The sequence below is a fragment of the Vanellus vanellus genome (assembly GCF_965231255.1).
Source record: "Vanellus vanellus genome assembly, chromosome: 1".
Classification (NCBI taxonomy): domain Eukaryota; kingdom Metazoa; phylum Chordata; class Aves; order Charadriiformes; family Charadriidae; genus Vanellus; species Vanellus vanellus.
Window position 1 is genome coordinate 137,543,304 of NC_138905.1, and position 27,534 is coordinate 137,570,837.

Here is a 27,534-nt window from a genome sequence, read left to right on the forward strand (position 1 = left end):
ATATCTGCCTGCAGGGGCTCTTAGGAAGCCTCACCAAGTCTTCTGCAGCAGCAGTTCAAGAGGCACAGAAAGGCTGATGGTTCTTGGCAATTTCATGGTGCCAAAGCTGCTATGCCTCAGGTTCCTGGTCAGGTTCTAGGCTGCTCCCTTCACAGGGCAATGCTGGCATCAGCAAGAATACAAACTAATGACACTGGCAAAGCTATGGTCTTTGAAAAGGTGCCTCTGACTAAAGTGGCACTATGTATTACCAGTTCAAGTACTTTCAGTCCAGTGTCCTAAGAAAGATTCCAGGGAAATAAAAACTAGTTCTAGCTTAATAAAGAGCAACAGCTATGCATACTCTCAAGAGCTCACTTTAAAAAAAAACAAACACCACCACCACAAAACAAAACCACAAAAGAACAGCAAGGACAATGGAGACACCAGTATTTTATTTTCCATGTCAGCAAGACTACAAGTATTAGCACACCTGTATACTTCATTAAGTTCACCCTTCCATGTAATTTACACGAATTCATTGAATCACAGAATGGTTTGGGTTGGAAGGGACCTTGAAGATCATCTAGTTCCAACCCCCCACCATGGCCAGGGACACCTCCTACTAGACCAGGTTACTCAAAGCCCCATCCAACCTGGCCTTGAACACTTCCAGGGATGGGGCATCCAGAACCTCCCTGGGGCATCCAGAACCATTCCAGTGTCTCACCACCCTTACAGTGTAAATTTCTTCCTAATAGCTAATCTAGATATACCCTCTTTCAACTTAAAACCATTACCCCTTGTCCTATCACTACATTCCCTGATAAAGAGTCCCCCTCATCTCTCCTGTAGGCCCCCTTTAAGAACTGAAAGGCTGCTGCAAGGTCTCCCCAGAGTCTTCTCTTCTCCAGGCTGAACAACCCCAACTCTCTCAGCCTGTTTTCATAGGAGACATGTTCCAGCCCTCTGATCATCTTTGTTGTCCTCTTCTGGACTCAATCCAACAAGTCCATGTCCTTCTTATGTTAGGGGCCTCAGAGCTGGACACAGTACTCCAGGTGGGGTCTCATGAGAGCATAGAGAGGCAGAATCACCTCTCTCCACATACTGCCCACACTTCTGATGTGGCCCAGGATACGGTTGGCTTTCTGGGCTAGAGAGCACATTGCCAGATCATGTTGAAATTCTCATCAACCAACAACCCCAAGTCCCTCTCCTCAAGACTGCTCTCACTCCATTCTCCACCCAGCCTGTATTTGTGCTTGGGGTTGCCCTGACCCAGGTGCAGGACCTTGCACTTGGCCTTGTTGAACTTCATAAGGTTTGCAGAGGCCCCCCTCTCAGCCTATCCAGGTCCCTCTGTTGGCATCCCTCCCCTCCAGCCTGCTGACTGCACCACACAGCTTGGTGTTGTCAGCAACCTTGCTGAGGGTGCACTGAATCCTGCTGTCCATGTCAATGACAAAGATGTTAATCAACACCAGTTCCAGTACCGACCCCCGAGGAACTAGTCTCCGCTTGGACATCGAGCCGTTGACTGCAACTGTTTGAGTGCGACCAACATCCAGCCAATTCATCATCCACTGAGTGGTTCGTTTGTTGAACCCACGTCTCTCCACTTCAGAGACAAGGATATCATGCAGGACAGTGTCAAATGCTTTACACAAGTCCAGGTAGATGATGTCAGTTGCTCTTTCTTTATCCACGAACACTGTAACATCATCATAGAAGGCCACCAAATTTTTCAGGCACAATTTGCCCATCGGGAAGCCACATTGGCTGTCACCAGTCACCTCCTTATTTTCCATGTGCTTTAGTAGAGTTTCCAGGAGGATCTGCTCCATGACCTTGCTGGGCACAGAAGTGAGCCTGACTGGCCTGTAGTTCCCCAGGTCTTTTTTTTCCTTTTTTAACAATGGGGGTTGTTTCCCTTTTTCCAGTTAGTGGGAACTTCACCAGACTGCCACAACTTTTCAAATACGATGGATAGGGGCTTAGCAACTGCATCTGCCAGTTCTCTCAGGACCCACAGATGCATCTCATCAGGTCCTATGGACTTGTGAACTTTCAGGTTCCTCAGATGGTCTCGAACCTGATCTCCTACAGGGGGCAGTTCCTCATTCTCCCAGTCCCTGCCTTTGCATTCTGTGATTTGGGCAGAGCGGCTAGAGCACTATCTAGTGAAGACTGAGGCAAAAAATTCATTGCATACTTCAGCCTTCTCTATATCCCGAGTGACCAGGTGTCCTGTTTCCTTCTGGAGCCCACATTTTCCCTCGTCTTCCTTTTATCACTGACACAGCTATAGAAGCTTTACTTGTTGCCCTTGATGTCCCTGGCCAGATTTAACTCTATATGGGCTTTAGCTTTCTTAACCTGATCCCTGCTTGGACTGTTTCTCTGAAACTCCAACACTTCCATTTCATTGGTAGAACTTGAAGTATTTTAAGAGAAAAGAGGTAGTTTGTGTGGGGTTTTTGGTTGGTGTATTTTTTTTTGTTTGCTTTTTCTTTTTAAGAAGTAGATGGAAGAACACAGCTTCTTTTATCTTGGGGACAGAAAATTTTAGACATAGTTTTAAAATCAGAATTCTGAAGTCTCTGCCTTTGACCTACCATACAAGAAATTAAATGTATACATGGGAGGTTTTTGCACATAAAGGACTACAAAAACAATTTTCATTTCAAAACCAGGAAAATGACACACACAAAATATTTTTGATGCTAATGAGCATGTCATTATTCAAATTCATTCCAGAACTAATTCAGTACAGCACTTACAAAATTAGCTATGGAATTACCTATAAATTAGATATTCTCTTCATTCATCTAATAGCAAACTGGAAGTGAAAATAAAAGTTAACATCTAAATCAATTTCTAAACAAGCATCTTAACCCGAAAGGCAGTGAAAAGAAAAAATGATATTGGCTAATTGATTTTTCTTCCCTAGTTCAATGATAAAAAGCAAATTCACTGCAAGACATAAGCATCTTGGATGATAAAATCTTGTGAGCATGTATGCCATATATACAGAGCACTTCCCACATGAAATTGGACACATTCATTAAGTTTAACTGGTGCAAACTACTAATGTAGACATTTGCACCACCTTAAGTTAAAAGAATTTAAGCAAGGTTAACAGTGAAAGCTGTCTTAGTAAACACATTGGTTGTTAAGCCAATGAAATCTCAAAGAATGTCAAACCCCTGCTTTCATTACAGATAAGCACAGGTTTAACTAAAACCAGCGGCAAACAGTTTCTCAATATAAATGAAACCATGAAATGCTTCTACAATTCCATGAAATATACACCTACTGATTAGTACAAAAAACATGCAAATAGTGACAACAAAAGATTCACTAAAAACATGTAAAAACAGAAAAACTGTTTGAGCTTTGTAAAAATCATTCTTAGAAGGACGTTTATAACTACTGTTTTTCTCTAATGGTTTGAATTAGTTCAGTATTCAAGTGTCCAAGGCGCATTGTAAAAAGAAATTAAAGAAAATTATTATTACCTGATATGTAATAAAGGTCCTTTAAAAGTGGTTAATGCTTTCTTTGCATTTTTTGGTTTGAACTCTGTTTTGTCAGTTTCCTCTGATTTGGAAATTTGTTCTATAGAATTCATCTGAGTAAAAATGATAGTTATAGTGATTAACTAGAAACTTAGATTACACATGTTACAGAATCATGCAGGTATTTAAAAGAATGAGGCCGCTTATTTCAACAATTTATGTATTACAGACCAAGCTTAATATGTATTCATTCCTTGAAGCTGCTTGAAGTCCACTGAATAAAATGATTTCTTATAGAAGTTGCACAAAATATTAAACATGCATGAAACAAAACTTCTGGTTTTTTCCATATATTTTCCCAATGCCCAAGTTGGTTATTTTTCAAAACTCCAGACATGTTAAGTTATAGTACCTCAAATACTTAAGATTATGAAGCACTGATGTTACACTTCCACTGAAAAACTTTTCAATTAAAACAGACACCCCTATACAATCACTGCAACACTGAACAGAAAACACACTAACAATTTCACACTTTATTGTATTGCAGAGTTGCTAAACGTATCTTCACTGCTTTTAGATGGAACTCTGAAGTATTGGAGAATTTAAAAGAAATAATGCTGGCTGAATCGGTGCATCCAAAACTGCAGATAACTTAGGTTCTGAGGGTTTTCCTCTATTACGTTAAGAAAATACATGTCAGCAGGCCTGGATATCTTATTATAAAAAATTACAGAACTTTGGAATTAAGTGCAAAATAGGGGGGAGGGGACACAGAAAACTGAAAGAATTGGTGACATCATGACTCAAGATTAGCTAGCTGAACAGTTGGCTCAGCTTGTTTTTATTCCACTTAAAACACAGAGAGAAGACATGAAGAGAATGCAGTTCATGTAAATTTGAAGTATGGGAATGAAAAGATTACAAAATCTTATAGAAAACAGGTTTTATAAGGAGAAAACACCGTAATTTGATTTCATTTTTTATAATTACAGTACTAGTAAAAGGTTAATGTATAAATACACTGCACTAGTTATATTTTCAGCTTTATTCTACATAAATCTAACTAAAATTATCACAGAAAATATTACTATTGTAGACATTAAAGGTACAGTCCTTCTTGCCAAATGCAGGCATCTACAGGACAGGCACTTGCTGACCAAGTTTATCACTTATGCCTCCCTCTGCTTTGTGGAAAGATATAGGCCCTTCTATGGGATACGAAGAGGCACACATATAAATCAAATCAGAGGAATTCTTAGTGATGACAAGAGCTTGCATATAAAGACTGGGAGTGCAGTAAATGATAATGACGATATCTTGAAGATCACTTGAAACCTTTCAGTTTGGAAGTTAGCCTTACTAAGAAAAAATTAGAATATTTACTTTTACATATAGTCAAGGAAAAATAATTAAATTAGAAATAAGAAATGCCAACCATTCTGAGACAATAAGGGAGTATTTCTGAAAAACATTTTGGAAAAGGACATAACATTGAAGTGGAGGGCAATGGTGTACTTGCTGTGGATGAAATAGCAAGTATTATTCTTAAATACATGATCAGAAGAATAGCAAGTTGAAGCAAAAAAAAAATATTACTTTTTACAGAAATAGTACCATCAACAATGAGATATGGTCTATAATTTTATAAGTACGTTAAAAGTAAGGCCTTAAATGTGCTTTAATATTAACTGATATATGATGAGCATAAATGGCAATCTTAGTTAATTGAAAAGATTGAGTAGCAGCTTGATGACACTGTATAAAAGAGGAAATACCATAAACCAAATCATTAAGAGTGAAAAGTTTAAAAAAAAAAAATAAAATACTGTAAGTAGAAAGCTGAAGGCAGCCAAGCAAATTAAAACCAAACACTGAGGCTATTAAGCACCAAAGCCAACTCACACACTGAACAGGAATTCTCCACGTTTCTTTATGTGAGAATCAAAGCTTGGAAGATATGCTACAACCAAAACAAGCTACTGAGTCTAATGGTCAGGAGGTCACCATGGTTATGTAATACTTCCTTTTGACCTTAAAGTCAGTGAATTATTATTTTTTTTTAATAGCTGACCAAATGGCACAGAAGAGCTGGACTATGTAAAGTAAGCTGTATGTTTCAAACTATTCTGACAAAAACTTAAAACAGTAAATGAAACTCAGTGTAATATTAATGTGTTCTTCTCCATTAAACAGAAGTTTTGCAATTCATATTCCAAAATTAACTATGGCACTAGAGTGGTGAATCCCGACCATCATTGCATATTACTAAGTATCACTTCATATGGACTTGTGTAAAAAAATGCCTTTGTATTTCTGGATAAACACCACTGCAAGAAGATTATATTGTAAAACATGATTGATGGATTAGGGATATAATTTCTTTTGAAAGTAAATGAAAACTCTTATATGTTGAGATTTTATCAATAACTTAAGAAAACAAAATAACATCCAGTAAAGTATTAATATTGAACTATTAATGTTTTCTCATGCATATGCTAACTTAAATACATCTAGTTTTCTCAGATGCCTAAGATATACGCCACTAGATATCCCAACATTAAAAGTAAACCAACTAGAAAGACATAACCTTTGAAAACAAAACAGAGACCTTTTAAACTATACTGTACAATTCACTATATTCCACAGATATACTAATATGCGCTACACATTTCACTCATTCAGAAGCATGAAAATGGTCTTAACAGACTAAGAAGAAAGGTGGAAACTGCGAGTGTAATTTTCAATTTTACTGGGTTCTTTTGTCAAACTGAAAGGCAGAATAAAAATGCTACAAAAAGAAAACAACACAAAGTAAAAGCCTGACAAGAAACAAAATTATAAGCCTCCTGTCCCACTTTGTAACCATTTAAGTAGTCTTGCCTCAACCTTCAGAGTTAGATACCTTTTTCTGATTAAGGTTTTGTTCTTCATTCAGCTCCCCAGTCTCCTTGGCGTCCGCATCTATCTCTTCTTTACTTTCGTGCTCATCTTCACTAGTGATGGGCCCATTTTCACATAAAGGAGTTTGAAAATCATCATCAACCAATGGAGGATAGCTGTACTTGAAAGAATCCTAAGACATAAGGAGATTTTTAAAGGACTAGATCTTTAGGAGGATGAGAAGTGCCTTCTCTAGTATTTTTTAAAATAGAAATACTATGATTTTTTTTGTGTTTCACGACTTGTATGTTTCACTTCTCCATTTTAAGTTGCCCCCTGTGCAGAAAGCTGGCACTACAACAAGTTTTTATTTTATCATTATTAATAGACAAATAAATACATTCCCCCAATGAATCCACTAAATTAGAACTACTGTTGTTATTTATAGTCACATCAGAACTGCAGAACCTGGTCTATTGATGATCAGCATTCAGTCTTAATGCTGAAGCTTTGTTCTTAGTTCTAGGAAACATGGTTTAAAACCTATGGCAGCTATTTCTAAAGAATGCTCCAAAAGTGATGAAAAGCTTCAGTTGTTCTTTGTATTTTAGTTTCATGATAGCCACAGTTAAAAGAAAACAAAACAAAAAAATCCAACAAAAACCAAAACCACCTCATACAATGCCTAAAGTTTAACCTAACACATGGACCTTTACCATATCCTGCAACTCAGACCTCAGTCTTTGGAATGCCAAATCAATTTAAAGACCATATTCAAGACACCTGAGTAACGTAGAGGCCCCATACTTAAGTTCTTGATGCTTCTACAGTAAAGGTATCTTTTATATTGGAGGACCAGTGAAAACAGTTTTTTCTAACTAGAAACTCTCTTAGTGTTCCCCAAAATAGTTTTATTACATCTAATGTTAGAAACGGTGTTTAAACAAGGATCTCTGTTCCTACTGCATTTTCAAAGTTTTAAACCCCAAGTAAACTGAATTAGTTTGTAAGCTTTTCCAGTGGTGGAGGAAAATAGCATAGTTTCAACTCCTGTGCAGCAGGGAGTTAAAGAAAGTGTTCCAAGAGAGCTCTCCAAAAAAAAGTATGTTTTCTCAAAACATAACGTGATGTTTGGGGAAAAAAAGAAAAACCTTAAATGGGGCCATACAAAGAAATTCCAAACAAAATAACATACTTCCTGCTAACCTATAATCAAGGCCTAAATCTCTCCTATTCTTCAAGCTGAAGCTTAAAGGTCACAGACCTTTAGGTGAATGAAACAGATATCCACTGGTTCAAGCAATAACCTATTAAGGGCCTAAAGGACAAGCTTTAAGTATCAGGAAAAGACTAATTCACTATTAGAAAAGACTCCAGACTGCTAGAAATGCTGTAGTAGGCTTGCAGAATATTGACATCCTTCATTTGTAAATACAAAGCAGAAATAGCCAGCCTATCCTTAGTCAAACTGATAAAAAGCCTTTTCGCTCCCTTCCAGCATATGATGAAAGGCATATGACAAAGTGACCTTAATAAAGAGATGCTAATTTTGCTGAACATTTCAGTTGGCCATATTAATCCACCATGCTGAACAGCTTCAACAGCTGAACAGATCTCATCACCAGGACAACTCAAAGTACCACGCTTCCCAATCACAGTCCATAAGTTTCAGTGGCATGGACTTACCTACTGACAGGGTGAAAACCTCAGACAGGCAAGCAAGACAGATTTATTCAATGCTTGACATGTACCATTGAATAATTATATTATAGAAACTAATGGCTTTCTTTTATACAGAGGTAGAGACTTTACACTACTATGTTTGGCAACGTGGCAGAGAGATCTTAATGATTGTAGTGATATTTTCCTAAGACTACATGTACACAGTGGCCATGAAGTCACATGCAAAATGTCTAGTGATGGCTTAACTTCAGGCAACTGACCCACAAAAGGTCCTCCCCATAAAACAAACTATGGGCTACCAATTCAGATACCCAGGTGAAGAGCACAGCATTCTAGTTGCACATTGTTCAGTATTGGCACTAGTGGAGGAAATCTTGGGTTTAACAAGAATGAATTGCTCATCTCTGACAAAGGAAAACTGGGCAAACACACAAATAACACACTATTGCACTTACATCTTGCATCAATGTGTACACAATGTATACATCAACCTTGCACAAAATATTACTGAAGAGGCAACAAGTCTCCCTGGCCAGACTGAAACGTGTATGTCTTCAGATTTGGACTGCTCCAGCATTCATATCAACAGCTGGAACTGGTAGAATGTGGAATACAACAGACCGGGAATCCAGGAAAACACTAACTAGTTTATTACTAAACGCAAATGATTAGCGAGCAGCAATTGAGCACCTAACCCTAATTTTCCAGACTGCTTATTATTAGTTTGCTCCGAAATCTGTTTTGGGCAATTCCAACAAGTTCTCCAAGACAAACTTACTATAAAGAGAGGGACATCTGTGCAGTATGGACAAGAACCACTCAAAGCAAGGTATGTGGTATGCAGTCCCTCTTCATTAGCAGTATGGTAGCAGCCACAGCCAACAGGCACTGACAAGGACTTGAATGGAACTTATTTTATATACCAAAATCCTGCAAAATCTAAGCTTCCATTTCCCATAATTATTTTTAATGCTTTTGATATTCTGGAGACACGTTTGTCCATTGGTTGTCTAAAACCAAGCAAGTTATTTTCCTCATTTCACAGCTGGCTGACAGCTGATTGAAGAATTTTCATGCTAAGGAAACCCTCAGACTCATCCTTTGAGTGACCCTGAGACACAGTGAAAACAAAACATAATTAAAGATAACTTCACTGAGATATTGAAGCTTGAAGGCTTCTGATGGAGACACAGAACAGTTCCCTCGATCAAGCAAAGTAATCATTGACTACAAGTTCATCATTATTAATTCTATTTCCAAAATGGATTTTTTTTTGTTAATTCCACAACTAGTCTCTAACATTCTTCTTGCCTACCTAGATTCTACTGTACTTATGTTCTCTGTATCTCCACAAAGAAACTAGCCAAATGACCTATTCCACTAGTTGTTTAACCCTGGTGAGACGTAGCTCTTCCAAGATGGATCTTAATAGGGGACACAGCAGAAAGAGAATGAGAGTCTACTTATGGCTACTGTATTGAGTACGAAGGCTGAACAGATACACTGTGCTCTTCACCTGCATTATGCTAGTTGCAAATGTGATGATCTGTTCCTAAATGTGTGGAAGTCAAAGATAACAGAAATAGAATTGGAAGAAGGCAAAAAACCCCAAAACAAAACCAAAACCACAACCTCCCCAAAAAAATGCTGGAGTGGAGAGTGGAAGGAATTAATTTGTGCAAGGCAGATACCGCCTTTAAAAAACAGGTCTGACAACACTAATACTCATGAATGTACTCTATCTTCAGAGACTCTAGTTGCCTCAAGTGGAGTCAAGGAAAAGTTAAATTCTGAGAAAAGGTCAGTAAGTTTGTCTGTCTTCTGGTTGAAAAACTCCTTGTTGTCAAAGAGATGCAAAATCTTGTTTTACTGTATGCACTGAAGAAATCTTTGGAAGAAGGATCCAGAGCACAATTTTGGAGTCTGAGTATTTGCTAACAATTCTTCTAGATGATGACAATTCTGAGGTTAAAAGTTCAAAATACCCATCAAGTGGCTAAATACCAAAGAGACTCAGTAGTTAGACAAAGCACCTGTCGGTTCAAAATACAGGGCTTTTAATATGCAGAGATATAGCTGTTTTTCTGAAATTGTCAAAAACCTTGGAGTCCTTGTCAAGCAAATTTACTCCTATTCTACTAATTTATTTCTGACACTGCAACTTACTACCAGAAACAAATGGTTTGGATAAGCTGCCTCCAGGATTTTGGAATTTGCAAATGCTCTCAGATGGGCAACATGGAGCCAACATGGTCAACAATCATTAACTGTCAATGAGACCTTACAGGACCAAGGCAGGATAAAAAGTAACTCTGTGTTTAGCCAGGCACTTCAGGAGGATATTTAGCAAAGCCACGAGCTTCGTTCTTTAAAGACATAATTAGCTACCAGGTAAGATGGTCTAAAAAGTAGACAGGAGATACTGAGCTCTAAGGACGAAGAACAGAACTTTCCTCTCTATTACAACAATAGGACAACACCATGGGAGCTGGGCCCAGAATCACTGCTATACACCACACAAATCCTTACTGAAGCCACTTCAGACATCAATAGCCCTTCCCTCAATGCCCACTCCTGAAGTTCAGCAATTTCAGCTTTCTCTAACATGAGAAAGTTCTTATATGAGAATGGGGAGTCTGGGAAGCAATTTTCCATGGAGAAAGAGGACATCATCTTTTCCTCAAGATTCTTGTGCAAAAGCATTTTTTTTTAAAAGGCTGCTACTTTCAGTCAAATAAAACCAAACCAAGGTAACTTAAGCCTTTGTGTTTCCAAAACAAGTTTCATGTGTTCTGGCTACCAGAACTCTACCTCGAGTTTATATACATAGGAACATGGCTTCTCCTACTATTGCTGAAGCAGTCTTCCTTTTCTCCATATTGTTACTGCCATAACTCTAAAAACACTTCAGGAAGAATAAAAAGGAAAAGAACAGGTAAAAATAACTCCTCTAGAGTGGGATTCTATTACCATAAATGGTCTACAAAAATTATTTTAAAATAACATCCTCTGTGCAAATTTTATTATAAAGATCAGGCAAAGTGATTTACTAGCTTTGTGGAAAATTGAACCTGTTGTACAAGATGCTTGTGCTGTTTTGCTATTTAGATTGCACTAGAATAGGACCCAGGTTATGTCAAAGTTATACTGGATTGTAGCATTCTCTTTGGAGCTCTAATACACTCTTAAACCACTCTTAAAACTTCTACAGCCATGTTTTAAAATGCAGCCCTAGAGAAGACAAAGGAAAAATAATTGCAATAGGATCGTCTTTATTGAATCATAGCTTTGGAGCAGGATGAAAAATCTCAAAGGGCCATGAAACCTATTTTCGGTTTATGAAACAAGTTCTGTGAACAAACACATAATCTCCAACTTGGGGTGGGGTGGGGGGCGAAGTAGAAGGAAGAATGACATTTAAAATGGAATATATATATATTTTTTTTAGACGTCTGAAAAACTAAGTGGTTTCCAATGACTTGAAAGTGGATGAATGATTCAGGAAAAGTATTTCTGTACTTAAGACTGCTGGATATCAAGTTCTCATGAATCACACACAGAATCACAGAATTATCAGAGTTGGAAGGGACCTCTAGAGATCATCTAGTCCAACTCCCCTGCCAAAGCAGGATTGCCCAGAGCACATTACTCAGGACTGCATCCAGGCGGGGCTTGAAAATCTCCAGGGAAGGGGACTCCACAACCTCCCTGGGCAGCCTGTGCCAGTGCTCTGTCACCCTCACCGTAAAGAAGTTTTTCCGTGTATTTGAACGGAACTTCCTGTGTTCTAACTTGTGCCCATTGCCCCTCGTCCTGTCACTGGGAACCATTGAGAAGAGCCTGGCTCCTTCCTCCTTCAACCCACCCTTTAGATACTTGTATGCCATAATAAGGTCTCCCCTCAGCCTTCTCTTCTCCAGGCTAAAGAGTCCCAGCTCTCTCAGCCTTTCCTCATAAGGGAGATGCTCCAAGCCCTTAATCATCTTAGTTGCTCTTCGCTGGACTCGTTCCAGCAGTTCCCTGTCCCTCTTGAACTGGGGAGCCCAAAACTGGACACAGTATTCCAGTTGTGGCCTCACCAGTGCAGAGTAGAGGGGGAGAATGACCTCCCTCGACCTACTGGCCACACTCTTCCCTATGCAGCCCAGGATTCCATTGGCCTTTTTGGCGACAAGGGCACATTGCTGGGCCATGGATAATTTACTGCCTACCACAACCCCCAGATCCTTCTCCTCCAAGCTACTTCCCAGCAGGTCCGCCCCTAACCTGTACTGGTGCCTAGCATTCATGAAGTTAACCCATTTTATATTAATGTGATTTACAAATTATCATTGGCAGAACAGTTTTAAGAAATTTCACATCCATGAAACGCCAACTCTCAGCCCCACATACGTCATTTATATAAGCACGCCTCTATCATAAAAGGACCATGAAATGTCAATATACTTACAGTTCCACCCATGTGAGGTGGCAGATACTCTCCATTGATGTATTCCTGTACATCACTCTTGTTTGTGAACTTTAGCATGCTTATTGCATCTGGGCCAAGCCATCCCTTCACAATTTTAAAAGCAGCTTTAAAAAAACCAAAAGGTATACATAAGTTGTCAGGAAACATTTTTTTGCAGTGTATTCATAGACTTTATGGAACACAAGTGAGCTACATCCCATAAGATGTGGCAGGACATGCTCAGAAAGTATCTATTATAATGGGAATAAACAGTGCAAGGAAAAGAGTATTATTTACAGAGAAAGTATTTTACACTTATTATACACTTTTCTATAGATGACTGAAGATAGACTACAGACTTTCTATGAAAGAGTATCTTTGATTTAACAAATGACAATTTTGTTGTCTTGGAATTTAGCCCAGGAAGTACTGAGGGGGTAAAAGCAATTGTATTTCCAAATCTGAGGGAAGGAGGTTGGGAAAGATATGTATACACTGTTCCGGGATGAAATGTTTTGCTGCTTTAAAGGACACTTGTCTAGATCTACAGAGTATTTTCAAACACCATCGTTATTTCAGTGATGGTAAAACATGAACATACAGAAAAATATAAAGCCACCATAAAAATACGTATTCCTATGGTAAAATACAGGACTAACATGTTTATCCTTTACATTATAATTACAGATAATTATCGAAGTACACATATCAAAACATATGTAACGATATCAGTGTCAGGCATCTATCTTAAATTTCGATTCTAGTTTTTGGCTGGTTATAAGTGTCCATCATGTGTTGATGGTAGTATTCCTAAATCATGAACAGTCCAGCTTTGAAAGGACTAGTTGGAAACATTCAAGGAGACTATTTATCAAGGTCTCCAAAGCTTTAAAGATAACAGGATGAATACAGATGCCATTTAAAGCATGATCCAAAATACAATGCCAGAAGGAAAAAACAAAAGTCTGCAACCTATTAATTGACAGATTTAAAGATGCATGTTTAATTATTCCACTGTTCAGTTGTATCTACACAGAGCAGAAAAACACTTCCTATTTATGCTACTAATTTTAAAAAGCAATCATGATCTAAAAAAACCCCAAAACCAACCAAACAATAACTCACCGTTCATTATCCATGGCATTTCAAAGATCACTATCTTTGCTGAAAAGACAAAAATAGGAGATAATCTGAATACCAAGTATTATGTATTTCTCTGTTTAAGAGAAAGCACAGCAATAATGGTCATGTAAAAAGTGAATACCCATTTTTAGAAACCTCCATGTTCACTTCCTTGTAGAAGAAACGTCATATAATTGTTTTTAAAATAGAAATAGGTTTATACATTACTATAAAGATATTAGCTGTCTGCTTGGAAAACAGTGAATAAACAGTTCACACTGTTTACATACTTCTTTCGGGGATACTACTTTTCTGATATACCATTACTGATAAGTAATCACCCCAAATAAGGCAGAGAAAGGTAAAATCTCAACCTGATCTAGAAAAGCAACTATTGAGAAGTTCAACATGTGTATTCAGCACCTCTTCTTCCCAAAGAAGCAAATATAGCAAGAATTTTGTAAATCTACATTTTTCAAGTTTTCTTTGTTTTAGCAGAGAAGTCTGAAAGGTTAGTACTTTGACTCAGAAGCGTCCCCAAATTTTTCTTTTGAAAAAAACAAAACCATAGTATGTTGTACTTGCCTTTAAGTTTGATATTTGATCAAAGTTTTTAGTTTTGATCAGCAATCTGAAATCTAGTATTCAGAGTTTAAGCAGTTGCTGTATAGAATTTCAATATTCAGATACATTTTCACCAAAAATTTATAACTGATGTAAGATGAGCTAGGAAAAACTATTCAGTGTTTTCCCATCCATAAAAAATTAGCAGGCAAATATGTAGGTTTTTCCAAGTGTGCACACAAACATGCCTTAATCTGTTCAGAGTAAATCATTGCTCCCTAAAATTTTCTATAGCCATTCATTATTTCTCCCGTGAAGACTCCTGAAGGATACAAACTGTCATGTTCCGTGTCTATAGCAGGGGGGTTGGAACTCAATGATCTTCAAGGTCCTTTCCAACCTAAACCGTTCTATGATTCTATGCAAGTTTGCAAAGCTTCTACCCAAGTAAGGAACAAAAGAAACAACAAGACAATTCAGTTCTACTCGATGTTTATATCAGTTTTTAATCTGTGAAAACGTGTGTGAGAGATTCTTATTTCACGAAAAGCCAGGTGATTTTTGATCAATGTAAAATTTATTTACAATACAAAGTTGTGCTGACTCATGAGCACAAAAATATTCTGAATTTGTAACATCTGTGCGTTCCATGTAGTTACCACACAAAGCACATGCAGAAAGATCTGCAGTCTCCCCGATCACCTGCAACATTATGAAATGCTCTTATTACACAAGTCTACAGTGCTTAAGATGTAATATACAATACTTACTGAGGAAGTTTGGGTAATAATCTGTAAAACAGCTGACAATAAACCGAACAAAATCCAAGTCCTAAAATAAAAGCACAGAGTAAACACAATGGAAATCAAAACATCAAAAATACAGGCTTAGTTAAACCAGGGTATTTATTGAATAGCAAAAGATACTTATATTGTAATCATCCATATCCAAATTCTACACATACTACAAATATAATCTAAATTTAATGCAATACTTTTCACTTCATTAAATTGCTGCAGGATTGTGGTAAAACTTAGCTTTAAAATGTAACAAAGAGACAAAGAAAGACAAACAACAGACCTATTATCAATACAGTAAGTTAGGTATCTAAACCTGTATGAACAGGATTTAAGCTGTAATGGAAAGATACGGGAAAAATAAACCTTTAACCCTAGAGAAGCTTGACAGAATATCTTAAAGCCTTACAAGGGAGAGCACTAAACATACTGAAATTTCCCTTCAATAACTTATCTTGCATATTGTTCAGTATTTTTTTTGTCTGTAAGATCCTGAGTACAGTAGTAAGTTTTCCTTTGAAGAGAATTTTTGGGTTTAGTATTAGTTCATGTAATGCAGAGAAATTGTGGGCAGAGGCAGCACTCAAAAGTGCTGCTTGTATACCACTCATTTTCAGGGTGCTTTCATCCACTGAGCAGCAACACAGAAATAGTACAGCCAAGTCTCCATTGCAAAATCCTGGTATAATAGAACTGGTTACATAGTAAAGGGGAAAAAAAAGACATTTTATGAAATAGGTATAGATAATAAAGTAAGAGATACCTTACCACAATAAAGTATTTTGGTTAGGTGGGAAGCCTGCCATGAGTACTCATGCTTTCCTTCTAACCACTGATACAAAGGAGACTTTCAGAAACAGTACAAACTATATTGCTGATGAAGGATCCAAAGCCTGTCATAACAGTAAAAATGCTATGGAAAACAGGCTCCTAAAGGGATGTAAACACACTACTACATGCTTTATCTCATCTGGCTATTGCTTGTACCAAATGTAGTACCTTTCAATTAACACCATCAACACAGTGATAGATTTCCAAGCAATGATTAAAATCTCCTGGGCATTAACAAGGATGCTACTCTTTATGCCGCTGCCCATCCAAAAGCAGCGCTATCAGATATTAGGAGAACGGATCCATTATTTTGATGGAGATCTGGAATTAGAAGTGCGTAATACCTCAGCAGACCATTCAATAACTGCATCTATCCTTGTTACCTAAACTTCTGCAACAAAGCATGAGCTATCAGAATTACCTGGCTGCATACCAGTGATAAAAGCTGACATAGCAGATGTCCATAGCAATGGAACAAACAAATGAAGCATGCTCTGGAAAAGAACTAAGAAATCCAAGTTCTTTTAGGATAAGATTTATCAATTACTCTACATGGCTACAAACAGCCATTACAAAAAATATTCCTGTTCTGTGATAACTGTACTAACTACAAAGCAACACTGTACAATGGGACACTTATGGAGAGCACTTGCTAAGATTGTGTCTCTGGGAATCTTGAAGACACTGGAAAAAAAGTTGCTTCAGGACATGCTCCATAAAACTCAAATCAAGTTGCTTTTTCACATCAAGGAAATTATTCCAATGCTTTATTCTTTTTATGTAAAACCACGGTTCCAGTATTATCTTTAAGAGCATGGATAGATAGCTCTCAAGGCACAGGTAAGAGCACCAATCCTGCCTTGCAAAACTGAATTACAACATATTTATTTGCCAAAATATCTTCTTAAAAGCTTGTGGCCCTGTACTGCACAACTGCAAGGTCCTAATGCAATATTAACCATATTGCCTGGAAAGGTAGAAAGCAAGCTTTTTTTTTTTTTTGCTTATATTTAAATGCATTCCTGCCACACCAACAAAAAAAATAAAGAACAAGATAAAAGTTTTAGCCATTCCTGTAAGAATAACAGGACAACACAGCATTTGCTAAGAAAAATTTCAATATTCTATAGAAATAAGGGGCTTTTTTTAACCTATAGACAATCTATGAGATTTTTAGTTATTAGATTAAATCTATAAATATGTAATTATAGGCAAGATCTCCATCTTGAACTCTACAACAGCTTAGATTCTGCTCCTGAAAGCAGGTGCTAATTATGTACTTTACTGAATTCAGCTAAAGAGAATGACAGAGAACTCTCTAGATTTTCATTGATCTACATTAAAATTACTCAAATTTCATCTCTCCCCACCCCTCAAAAAAAAAAAAATCCTGATTTTAGGTTGTCTAAGTTGAGCATCAGTAAAAATGCAGGAGGTGATATTGTTCTAATCTTCTAAACAAGCTTCTACAAAGCAAATCTTAAAGATGCCTGTAGTAAACGATGGGTATGCATTTAGGCTTTCCTTATAAAGATACTAATAGGTAGAAAACCAGACCTAAAGGAAGAGATACTACAACATACATTCACCCCTAAACCTAGATAAGTTTTAAAAAACAAATCTTAATTTCCAAATTTCAGAAGAGGACCTCAACCAATAGGTAAGCCGCAGCTTCATTCTATGCCATCAAGCAGATCAAGTTCTACTGGCAGTAGTAACGTATAATTTGGACTGTATTAAAAGCAACTGTAGATAAAGCTATACACAAGCTGACACACCGACTCATATCTAAAATGGATCACAAAAAAAAAAAAAAAGATCTGGTAAATTTTAAGACTCACTGTAAAGATAACATAAACCAAAGACTGCACCTGATGCACTTAGATCTAAATAAATCTAGTGATCCAGATATTAACAGAACTTCTGCTCTGTAACAACAGTAGCTTTTGAACCAGGAGATTTTAATAAGACACACCTAAATTCAACTAAGGAACAGTCTTAGGAGCAAAATGTGTGTTAAAAAAACTTCTAGAAAATATACAAAAAGTCCAGATGAGAGCGTGCAACCAGTCAGTGTACTGATGAGCGTTGAGAAGGCAGAAGAAAGTATTTGGATCAAAAATTCTACCTCAAAGCAAGGGAAATTAAAAAGAACCACAGAAAAAAGAAAACCCACAGCACACAGCTGACAATTCTGTCTTCGACTGCAAGACATTTACAATAACTCCAAAAGGAGCAGTTTGTCTTTTTGGTCCTCAGAGAAGTGTTGACACATACAGCATAAGAATACCAACAGACATCAGCAAAAGATCCCTATCTCAAGCTTACTAAAGTAAATGCTAAAACAAGTGAAACAAATGTACTACTTTGTACATTTTGTGGGTTGAAATCCATCATATCAGAAAAACTGTTCACAAGGAATATGTACTAAGGCAATTGTTTGCCTGCTGAAACAGATACATGCTACAGTATTGATGCTACTACACTACAAACTCTTTACAGACTAGCATACTTCAAAGAAATGCAGGTGGATGCCAAGTTATAACAGGTTCAGATAGTGTGCAAGAATCACTGAAGCAAAAGCAAATATAGACTGTCCTCAAACACTATGAAACTCCAGAGGTCATGTAAAAACAGATACTCATGTGCTTTGTGAAAGCTTTAGTGAAAATTAAAAGATACTTAAATACTGTTTTCTAAAGTAAGAACATTCCACGGGGAGGAGTTTGGGAGAAATTTTAATATTTCACAGCAATGTTTTCAGGATCAGTTTATGAAATATTATGGCCAAAGAAGCAATAAATAAAGCCTCTGAAAATTCAAAACCCCACAAATCACACTCTTTAAATCTTCCGCTTTTCCATAAAGGCACAGGACTTCAGAACAGTTAAGACCACCAATTCAGGAAATGGTCTTAAATACATTTAAGTTTCATGTAACATACAAACAATTTGCTAAATTCCAATGAGTACCTAAATTTAAACATTACCTGAAGTTTACTTCAGGCAGGGAATTACCCAATCCTATGTATAACTACAATAAGTCTCCAAGTAATTCCCAAAGTAGACTACTGACTTGACATATGACTAATTGGTATGGCATTTATTTTTTTATACTTATTTCCAAATACCTAGAACATGGAATTTCAATTACTTAATTCCAAAATGTTTTTTAAAATGATGAAATTTTCAATTTTGTAAATTATTGTACAAATGGGAAATAGTTCTACAGAATAGTTTCCAAAACTACCACAATTCCTCTTGATTCAGTTCTACAATTATGTCCAAGGCAAAGGTGAAATCCTATTTTTAAAAACATTAGAATTTTCTTGTCTAATTGCAAACTTTTGAATAATCATCACTTTTACAGAAGTGACTGAACTACACTGCTCCTCCTTTATTTTGTAGTCCTAAAGTACATCTAGAAATGCATAAAAACGTTTGCTAAGAGAAATGTCTCCTCTTCCGAATGAAAAGTTGGAATCTCTGATTTATGTAAGGTCAAGCTTAGAGGAACCAGCCTTCAGTAAAGCTGATGGGTTAGACAAGGAACTGAAAAAGGGGGTGAAGACATTATTCCTGAAGTAGTATAAACTTGAGTCTGACAGACAGACGTCTATCACATCTGTTCACATTCAGACACCCTCATTTTTTCTGTATCTGTACACAGCAACAAGCGTGCAGATTTCTTCACCATATTATTCTCATCATTGTAATAACATGTTTTGTTAGTAAGAGAAAAGACAGACAGGCTATATTTGGTTAAGATGAATATTCAAAAGCAATGCCTACTTGATGAACTGCTCTTTTGCATCACTTCTCTTCACAGGAAAATTCAATGGGTGGAGAGAAATGCATGCAGGAACTTAAGAAAGAAATGAACACAATGTAAATATACAGGGACAGCATACATAGCATGGAAGATGGAGAGACAGGACCAGGATCAAAATTGTCAACTGAAGATGCTGACTTGTCAGAACAGATCATCATTCTCAAAGATTTCAGCCATTGCAACTAAGGGTTTAAATGCTTCACTATCACCCCCTTTTTCCATACTTCACTCTTGACTGATTCGTCCAAAAAAGATAACAGCAAAAATGGAGCTGTTGAAGAAATGGCAGCAACTGTATTCACAATAAAAGATGGCTCAGCCTATTGCCTTTTGCGTGCTCAAAAACTAAGTTCTACTACTGTCATCCATAATGACTGACAAATCAAGCTGGTGAGCAATACTACATACAGTTACTTTGGCTCAGTCACAAAACAAAGTTTTCAGTGTGCTGCACAAGACAAAGTTTAACATGTAACAAGAGATTTTGGAAACTGCTCACGTCACGGGAAGAAGCCTTACATGTCACTGATGTGAGCAATTGGTAAGATTCAGATGTTAAGAACTGCACAGGGACTCACCTTTTTCTGGGGACATAGGTTAAATAATTCAGAAAACAATCAGAAAAGCACAATAAAAATACTTACTATGTGACTGATTCCAGTTTCAGCCATGTCAAATACCACTGTTATGGGCTTTCCGTGATCTCTCTTGGCATAATGTTCTAACCAAAAAGCTACTAGTTTCTTTTTCTCAACTTGCTGTTTAGGATCTTTTATATGATGCTTCACTCTGAACCAAACTTGGAAGAAGAAAGAAAAACACACACAACAATTGAAAAAAGATCAAAATTAACAGAAAACATTACGCAAATAACTATACAGTATGCACTGAAATTTATCAACACCTCCGAGTTTGTATTCTACTTTTCTACTGATTTTGTGGCCACAGAGTAGCCAGAAAAACAACTGCATAACACACTTTCCTTGCTCACATTTTTATACCAGAACTTTTTAAAAACTGAAAATACAAAGAATTACAGCACAGAAGAAACAGTAGAGTGGAAAAATACTTTTCACATACTTAAAGACTATGTCTTATCTAGATTACAATTTCAAATTAAAGCATGCAGTCCTCAGATATGATATTATGTTCTGCATATATTGCAAGTATTGTTGTGGTTGTGAAATTTATGTTTCTTTTTCTGCTTAGGCTTGCTTTCTACAGCATTGTAGTTGATGTGTTTTGAAAAATAATTTATACACACATTATGAATTATATAAAAAGCAACAGACCTTTCTAAAATAAAATGAAAAAATCCAGAAGATGAGCAACATTATTTAAGTGAAAGCCTAATACATACTCTTCTGGAATAAGAAATGACTCATGCAGGGACAAGTTTTTCCATGAAAAGTAGCATGTTTCAAAGTAACAGACTTTATAAAAACATCTGAAACCAAATTACTGATTATACAATGAAGTGATAAAAGAAATACTCGGGGCAGCAATGTGAAGAACAGTCTTAATTTTAGTACCTCTACAATACCAAAATTAGACAAGCCCTGAAAATAATTGTAGTTGTACTCTAGTATTTTTCTCCCTGAAACTTGGAAAATCTTACTGAAAAATGGATTTCTTTTCCACGTCTCTTACTTCCAACGGCTAATAAAAATATTTTATGGCTCGTATAAAGAAACAAACTTTTTATTTTTTAAACTTGGCACGTCAACTAGATGCTGTAAATTCAAAATTTCAAAAAAGATACCCCTATTCAAACACAGGACTCTTGTGAAAGTCGCCAATAATTCTTGAAGAACTTCTTTATACGATAAAATTTCTATTTTACATAACAAAATGAGATGGAGCATGTGGCCCATGAAACATGTTTCTCAAATGTTGGCTAATCAGGAACTCTTTAACTATGATGCAATCTGAATTTGCATACCAAGTCAGATATTCTACCCAATTAACATTCACAGAAGAAACGCTTCAGGTGTGGAAAACTGAGACAGTAATGTTTCAGTGACAATGAAAATCAGAAATCATTATTTATCCAGCTTACACATTCTTGTCATGAAACAATTGCATAATTTTCTCAGTCCAAGCACCAATGTACGAAAGTCATGTTCTTCTTACTTTTTCCACCCCCCCTCCAATTTCACCAAATTGAACCACCTGGTATAATCATGCTCAGCTTTCTAAATGCTATTAAAAGGTATCACTACCACTTATCCTTGAATATTTACTTTGAAGGCAAAAAAAATCATGAAGCATAACAAAGCAGCAATTTTTTATAAAGCATGGATATTTTACAGTTATAAGAAAAGGGACAGTTTGACAAAACACAGCCATAGAATAAAAGCTGTATTTTTCTGGTCTTTTTTTTTTTAAATTAGTATATTAGTGTTTAAAACACAGTCATTTATGTAAAAGATTGGACTGTTAGTGTATTTTAGCCCTTGTAACCCAAGGAAAAGCAGAATTTCAGATTTGATTTATTTTATTTTTTGAGGTACAAAGCCTCATGAATAATTTGTTTAAAAAGCCTCTTTGGCCTCACAGGATTTAAGCTTAATTAGAAGTAAATATGTGAGATGTTACAACAGATTCATTTATAGAAAGTAATACTGACCAACTATTATACACTACTGAAAAAAAACTCAGAAATCTCAGGAGTATTTCAGGCAATAGTTACTGTTTCCCTATAAATCTTATTCTTTAATTACTAGAAATTAAATCACAAAACTTGAACATTTATTCTCCAATGATTATCAGCTGTTCACGCTGCTAATTAAGATTCCAATGACACCAGAAAAAAATGAAAAAAATAAGAAAACCATTGCAGACCTCCTCTGAACCATCGCAAGTATGCAAGAATGTGGGCTGCTAGAACAGCAATGACAATGCACTGTAATAAAGAACATTTATACTAGTCGCATACTTAACAACAGTATATACAGAAACAACACACTTCAACAGTAAAGTTAAAAACTGCATTATAATTAGGATAAAGGTTTATGATTTTTGAAAACTGGTGATAAGTTTCCTCATTCCACTTCTGTGATCTAAAAAGATACTGTTACCAACTTCTCAGCAATTTAGTAAAAACAGTTGCCAATATGTACCTACTTCCATTTTTAAAATGTTTTTTAGAAAACAATGATCAATGACTGAAAATATTACATTGTGTAACTTACATAATTTATAGCCCTCTTTATCATATCCATGCAGGAAGAGAGCACCATTTTCAAATAACCATTTTGGAAGGACAGATTCTGTCAAATCTGCAAAGCCAAGTGGAAGATTATTTCAGTAATCACATTAATAATCACATTTTAACTTAACTAAAAATGCAGAAGTCTAGTAACAAAATACAAAAATATTTTTAAAACCCACTTTCCAAGGCCTTTACTAAACTAATGCAAATATTGAGCTCATTTGAAATCTTTACTATCTTCTTCTCACACCGTAGAGTGGAGTAGGATCTACTTAGGAAGAAATAAGAATAAAAAAAAATTGATGTAAGAAAAAAAATGCTGTAAATGTTTATTTTTGCTTATATTTACAGCCCCTTGTGCTCTATCCTTTAATTCAGATTGTAAAGCCCTGTAGATAAATCTCACCTTCAAAACACTCTCACAGCACAAAACCCAGATCTATTCTACTTCGGGCATCAGACCAGTGCTACTATGATGAACAACAGAGCCCTGTATTTTGTGGGGGTTTTGTTGTTGACTTTTGCCTTTTATTTTTTTCCTTTTTGAAGGACTCCATTCTAGCAAATGGACAAAGACAAAAAGAGATAGCTGCCTTCCCTCCTCTTAAACAACCTTTCAATAGACATAGGGAAGCTCAACAAAACAGTGAGACCGTACTGGTCAACATAAAAAGCAATAGTGCTAATTTTTTTCTTCCCCCCTCCACTGAGTAGACTTGCTCAGTTCTGTGGTACTTACAAAAACCTTTAAAAGGTGCTTAATGAAACAACATATAGAAGTCAACTGTAATTCAATAGGAAAGCAACATTCACCATCAAAATCATTATAGAACATAGCTTACCATTAACTGTATATTCTTTCCTCCACTGAAAGCTTTCATCAATCATCTTTAATGTATCATCCACAACATCGTGACGCCAAATCAGATAATTTTCAACCCATTTATCATCTTGCTGAAGTCTTTCCACATCTCTAGAATCGTATTTATCTGATTTATCTAGCAAACAAATCAATTATTGTAAGAATATAACATTTGCTATGAAAACACAAAAAAGAGATTTGTCAAGTTTCAATATAAGCATCTACTAGATACATAGGATTTCTTTTGCAGTCTCAAACTTAAGCAGACAAAGCATAGCATAAGAAACTGATTAAAAACATCTACCTACCGTGATGATACTCAGGAACACTACAAGATTACTCTAACTAGAAAAATATTTTCTGTGATTCATATTCAAAGAAAAAACATAAGGTGTGTGTAGGGCAGGTGTAATTTTTCTAAAAGAAATGTTTCTATAATTAACACAAATTAGTATACAGTCAAAGAATCTGTGTACTGATGAATGTATATATTAAGCATCACCAGTTCAAGCTTGAGTTCTCAAACTTACAGGCATCAGCATGTCAGACCACGAAACGTCAGACAACAGATGTTAAAATTACTATTTTCAACCATGCACTATATATCATTGCATTAAATATTTTTTTTCTTTAAAAAGATAACACATTCTACACTTGTTATAAATTGTTACCTGACTGAATGCCAACTTCATGCAACTCTAGAGCAGTACAAAACCCCCAAGCCTCTAACTCTTCTTCTATCAAGTTAGCAACAGGTTAATATGCTTCAGGGAGTACTTCAGATGAAATAGGAATTGCTGCTGCTCCTTACTTGCTGCTTTTGTTTTTTATTATTACTATTATTTTTAAACAGGGAAGTTTGTAACATACAAATGCCTAAGTGGACCTACTTTTATTGTACACATGCTTCTACAAAGGCTCAGTTTTTAGATCAATGCTCCTCTTTGTCTGAGAAATCTGTATAACGGGAATGTAAATGAAGTAAGAGCCCATGACAGAAACAGGCTTCTGAAAGCAAGAGGCTGATACGCATCTCTTTGCTAACTATTGAAAAAAAAAAAAAAGTTCTTAAAGCATTCATTTATATTTATTTGTGTTTAGCATGAAAAAAATTAAGACTGGTTGTTAATGAAGTAGATGTTCATCTTCCCATACGGGAAAGACTATTTCTCTGTCAGCAGTAATAAAATAACTACTTTCAGGGCTATCATAATTAAAATAACTACTTAGAACTGTGACTGGATGGTTTAGGGATGCATATTTCAATCGGACATCTTGCCTCTGAGGAAGATGTTAAGAAAAAGACACCATTACATTCTGCTAATATTTTTAGTTTTACAGGCCTACATGCAAACATATGACCTTTTTTACTTGTCTTTTAATTTATACTGTTTCCTGTCACAAATGAGTGACTATAACTGTAAGAATATACCCACTTTAAATGTGCCCATCCACTAAGAGTTATTATAGTTGCACTTCCCCCAACACATCTCTTCACATCTGACTGCTTCTTACATACATTATCTACTCAGTTCCTTCTTCATTAGGCTTCAGATTTCTCCTTCCCTTGATGCCTTTCCACCACCTTACCTTGGTCCTTAGCCAAGCCTACAGTCAAATCCCACTTTCCTTAATCTTAGCCTTGTTCCTCTCTGCCAAAAAGCTTCCAGTCCACTAAAAACTCTCTCACTCTTTCAGTTCCTTTTCTCATCATTTCCATACTTGCACCAAACAGCTCATTCCCTATATTCTGACTAAGTCTAGTAAAATGAACACTCAGCACAAGACTGAAATGCTGTTTAACTTCTCTGTGGCTCTAGATCAACCACAGATGGAAGAAGTTGCAAAGAATTTGTGTATTAAATTTTGTGAAGTCTCAACTGCTCATTTGAAATTTGATTATTCCCCCAATGATTTATGATTTGGACAATTTTGCCTGAGAAATGCTAGCAGTACCTAGTTTCAAGTTAGAATCATAAAACATTAAGATTGGAGAGGATTTTTGCGGGTCATCTCAGCCCTAACTCCTGCTCACAGCAAGGCTAACTTCCAAGTTCAAACAGGTCACTAAGTACCTTTTTCAGCCAAGTTTTGAAAACTCAAAAGGGTAGAAAGATTCCACAGCCTCTCTTTGTGCAACATGCATTCTAACCCAAATCCCCTTCAGAGATACAGTCACATGGAGTAACTAAACTGGCACATCCACATTCAGCTAAAGTAGGAGAAGCACTGGCCTCTCTTAGCCATGGTGTACGAGCTACTGTATGCTGTGGATTATTCACTATGGTATACTGGCTATTCCTGCCATACCTCGCTACTCACAGCCACAAAAAACTAGGGCTTTTGCGAGAGCAAAGATTTACTTTAACATCAGTATTACATGTCTCCAGTGCCTGAACTACCTTACTTCAACTGGGTTTAACAATCTCTAACACGCACTAGCTTCCAGCTAAGAGGGACTGCAGTCACTCAATCAGGCAAGTATTTTTCTGAGATCAGTCCCGTATTTGTATAAGGGATTTGGGTACTGCATAATTAAAGAGAAAAACAACATACCAACAGGTAAAAACTAAGAGGATAATGTTTCACGCTGTCAGAATGACAGAATAGTGCATCTTTAACCAAACAGTAATTTAAAAACATTCACATAACATTATGTGGAACGTGCCTCAGAACAAAAGTGTCTGGGCCACTAACAAACCTTCCCAAACTCTGAACTTAGAAATTAAAAACCAGAAATTTAACTTTGTAGATATTTTAAGAAAATGAAAGAGGAATGGAGAAAACATTTTATCCAAATTTTCAACATCAATGAACAGCAAGCTGGATTCAGAAAGAGGGACAGTCCAAAAAAAATTAAAAAATTTTTCCTCTCTTCAGCCATTCTCAACAAGATGACACATGCAATCTGAATTTACATATATGCTACAACACACACTAAACCAGGAACTGGTAAAATTCTGTCTCCACAGGAACTTGCAGGATGTTGGTATTTGAATCAGGTAAGCTTAACAAGACTGACAGAACAACAGGATTACTAACTACTGTTTTAAGCTTACCTGGTTTATCCAATCCTTGCTTCAAAATAAATTTAGAATGAGATTGTGAATGCAAAAGAAAGGTGCTTTATTTCACACATATAAAACAGAGTCATTGAAATTGCTGGAGCCCTTCCAATAATCCAGTCATTGAAAATACATCAATTCAGGAGAGGAATACCTCTTCAAATTTGTGCATTTCCCATAATTCTATAGACACCTGGAAACATGTTTTCAAACCATGCTGTGAAATAATCTGAATGTTTCCAATTTTAAATCACTCACGGAATAAGTTACTGTATTATTAGAAATTTCTGGAGTTAGAAAAGAATTAGTTGAAAGAAAATAAACCTTTGGAGTTAAATACATCCTGCACAACAATTAAGAGGCCAAAAAGGAAACAGAAGTTGAGGTTGCAGGGCACCCAAATGGAAATTCAATTCAAACTATAAACTGAAGTATTTTGCCTCAGACAATCTCCAAGCCTAGCCATTTAAGATACCTGTAAACATATACAGATGCTTTTCTCACAAGAAAATTAAGTGCCTGTTTCTTCACACTTGCAGAACTGCCACTAAGATGCTGAGACACTGTGTTTAAGTCACCCTCTACTCAGAGAGATGGACATCTCTGTAATTAAGTCCATAACAAAAAGAATTTCATAAGATATTTGGAACACACCCTGCTTGCCCCAAAATTAACACAAGGAACAGCATTCACAGCTACTTCTGTTGAGAAAGAGCCAGTGAAAGCCACATA

At 36.3% G+C, this 27,534-nt stretch overlaps 1 protein-coding gene across 1 annotated transcript in view; it reads right to left on the bottom strand.

Moving 5' to 3' along the window:
- MOSPD2 (motile sperm domain containing 2) overlaps positions 1-27,534 on the bottom strand; it is a 41,209-nt gene that overhangs the window by 8,365 nt on the left and 5,310 nt on the right. Inside the window, exons 2-9 of the mRNA XM_082488707.1 lie at positions 23,718-23,873; positions 22,856-22,942; positions 20,306-20,460; positions 14,973-15,033; positions 13,642-13,680; positions 12,517-12,641; positions 6,406-6,576; positions 3,501-3,613 (exon numbers count right to left, since the gene is read on the bottom strand). Coding sequence (XP_082344833.1) covers positions 3,501-3,613; positions 6,406-6,576; positions 12,517-12,641; positions 13,642-13,680; positions 14,973-15,033; positions 20,306-20,460; positions 22,856-22,942; positions 23,718-23,763 — 797 coding nt within the window. The 5' untranslated portion in view covers positions 23,764-23,873. The remainder of the gene's footprint in view (positions 1-3,500; positions 3,614-6,405; positions 6,577-12,516; positions 12,642-13,641; positions 13,681-14,972; positions 15,034-20,305; positions 20,461-22,855; positions 22,943-23,717; positions 23,874-27,534) is intronic.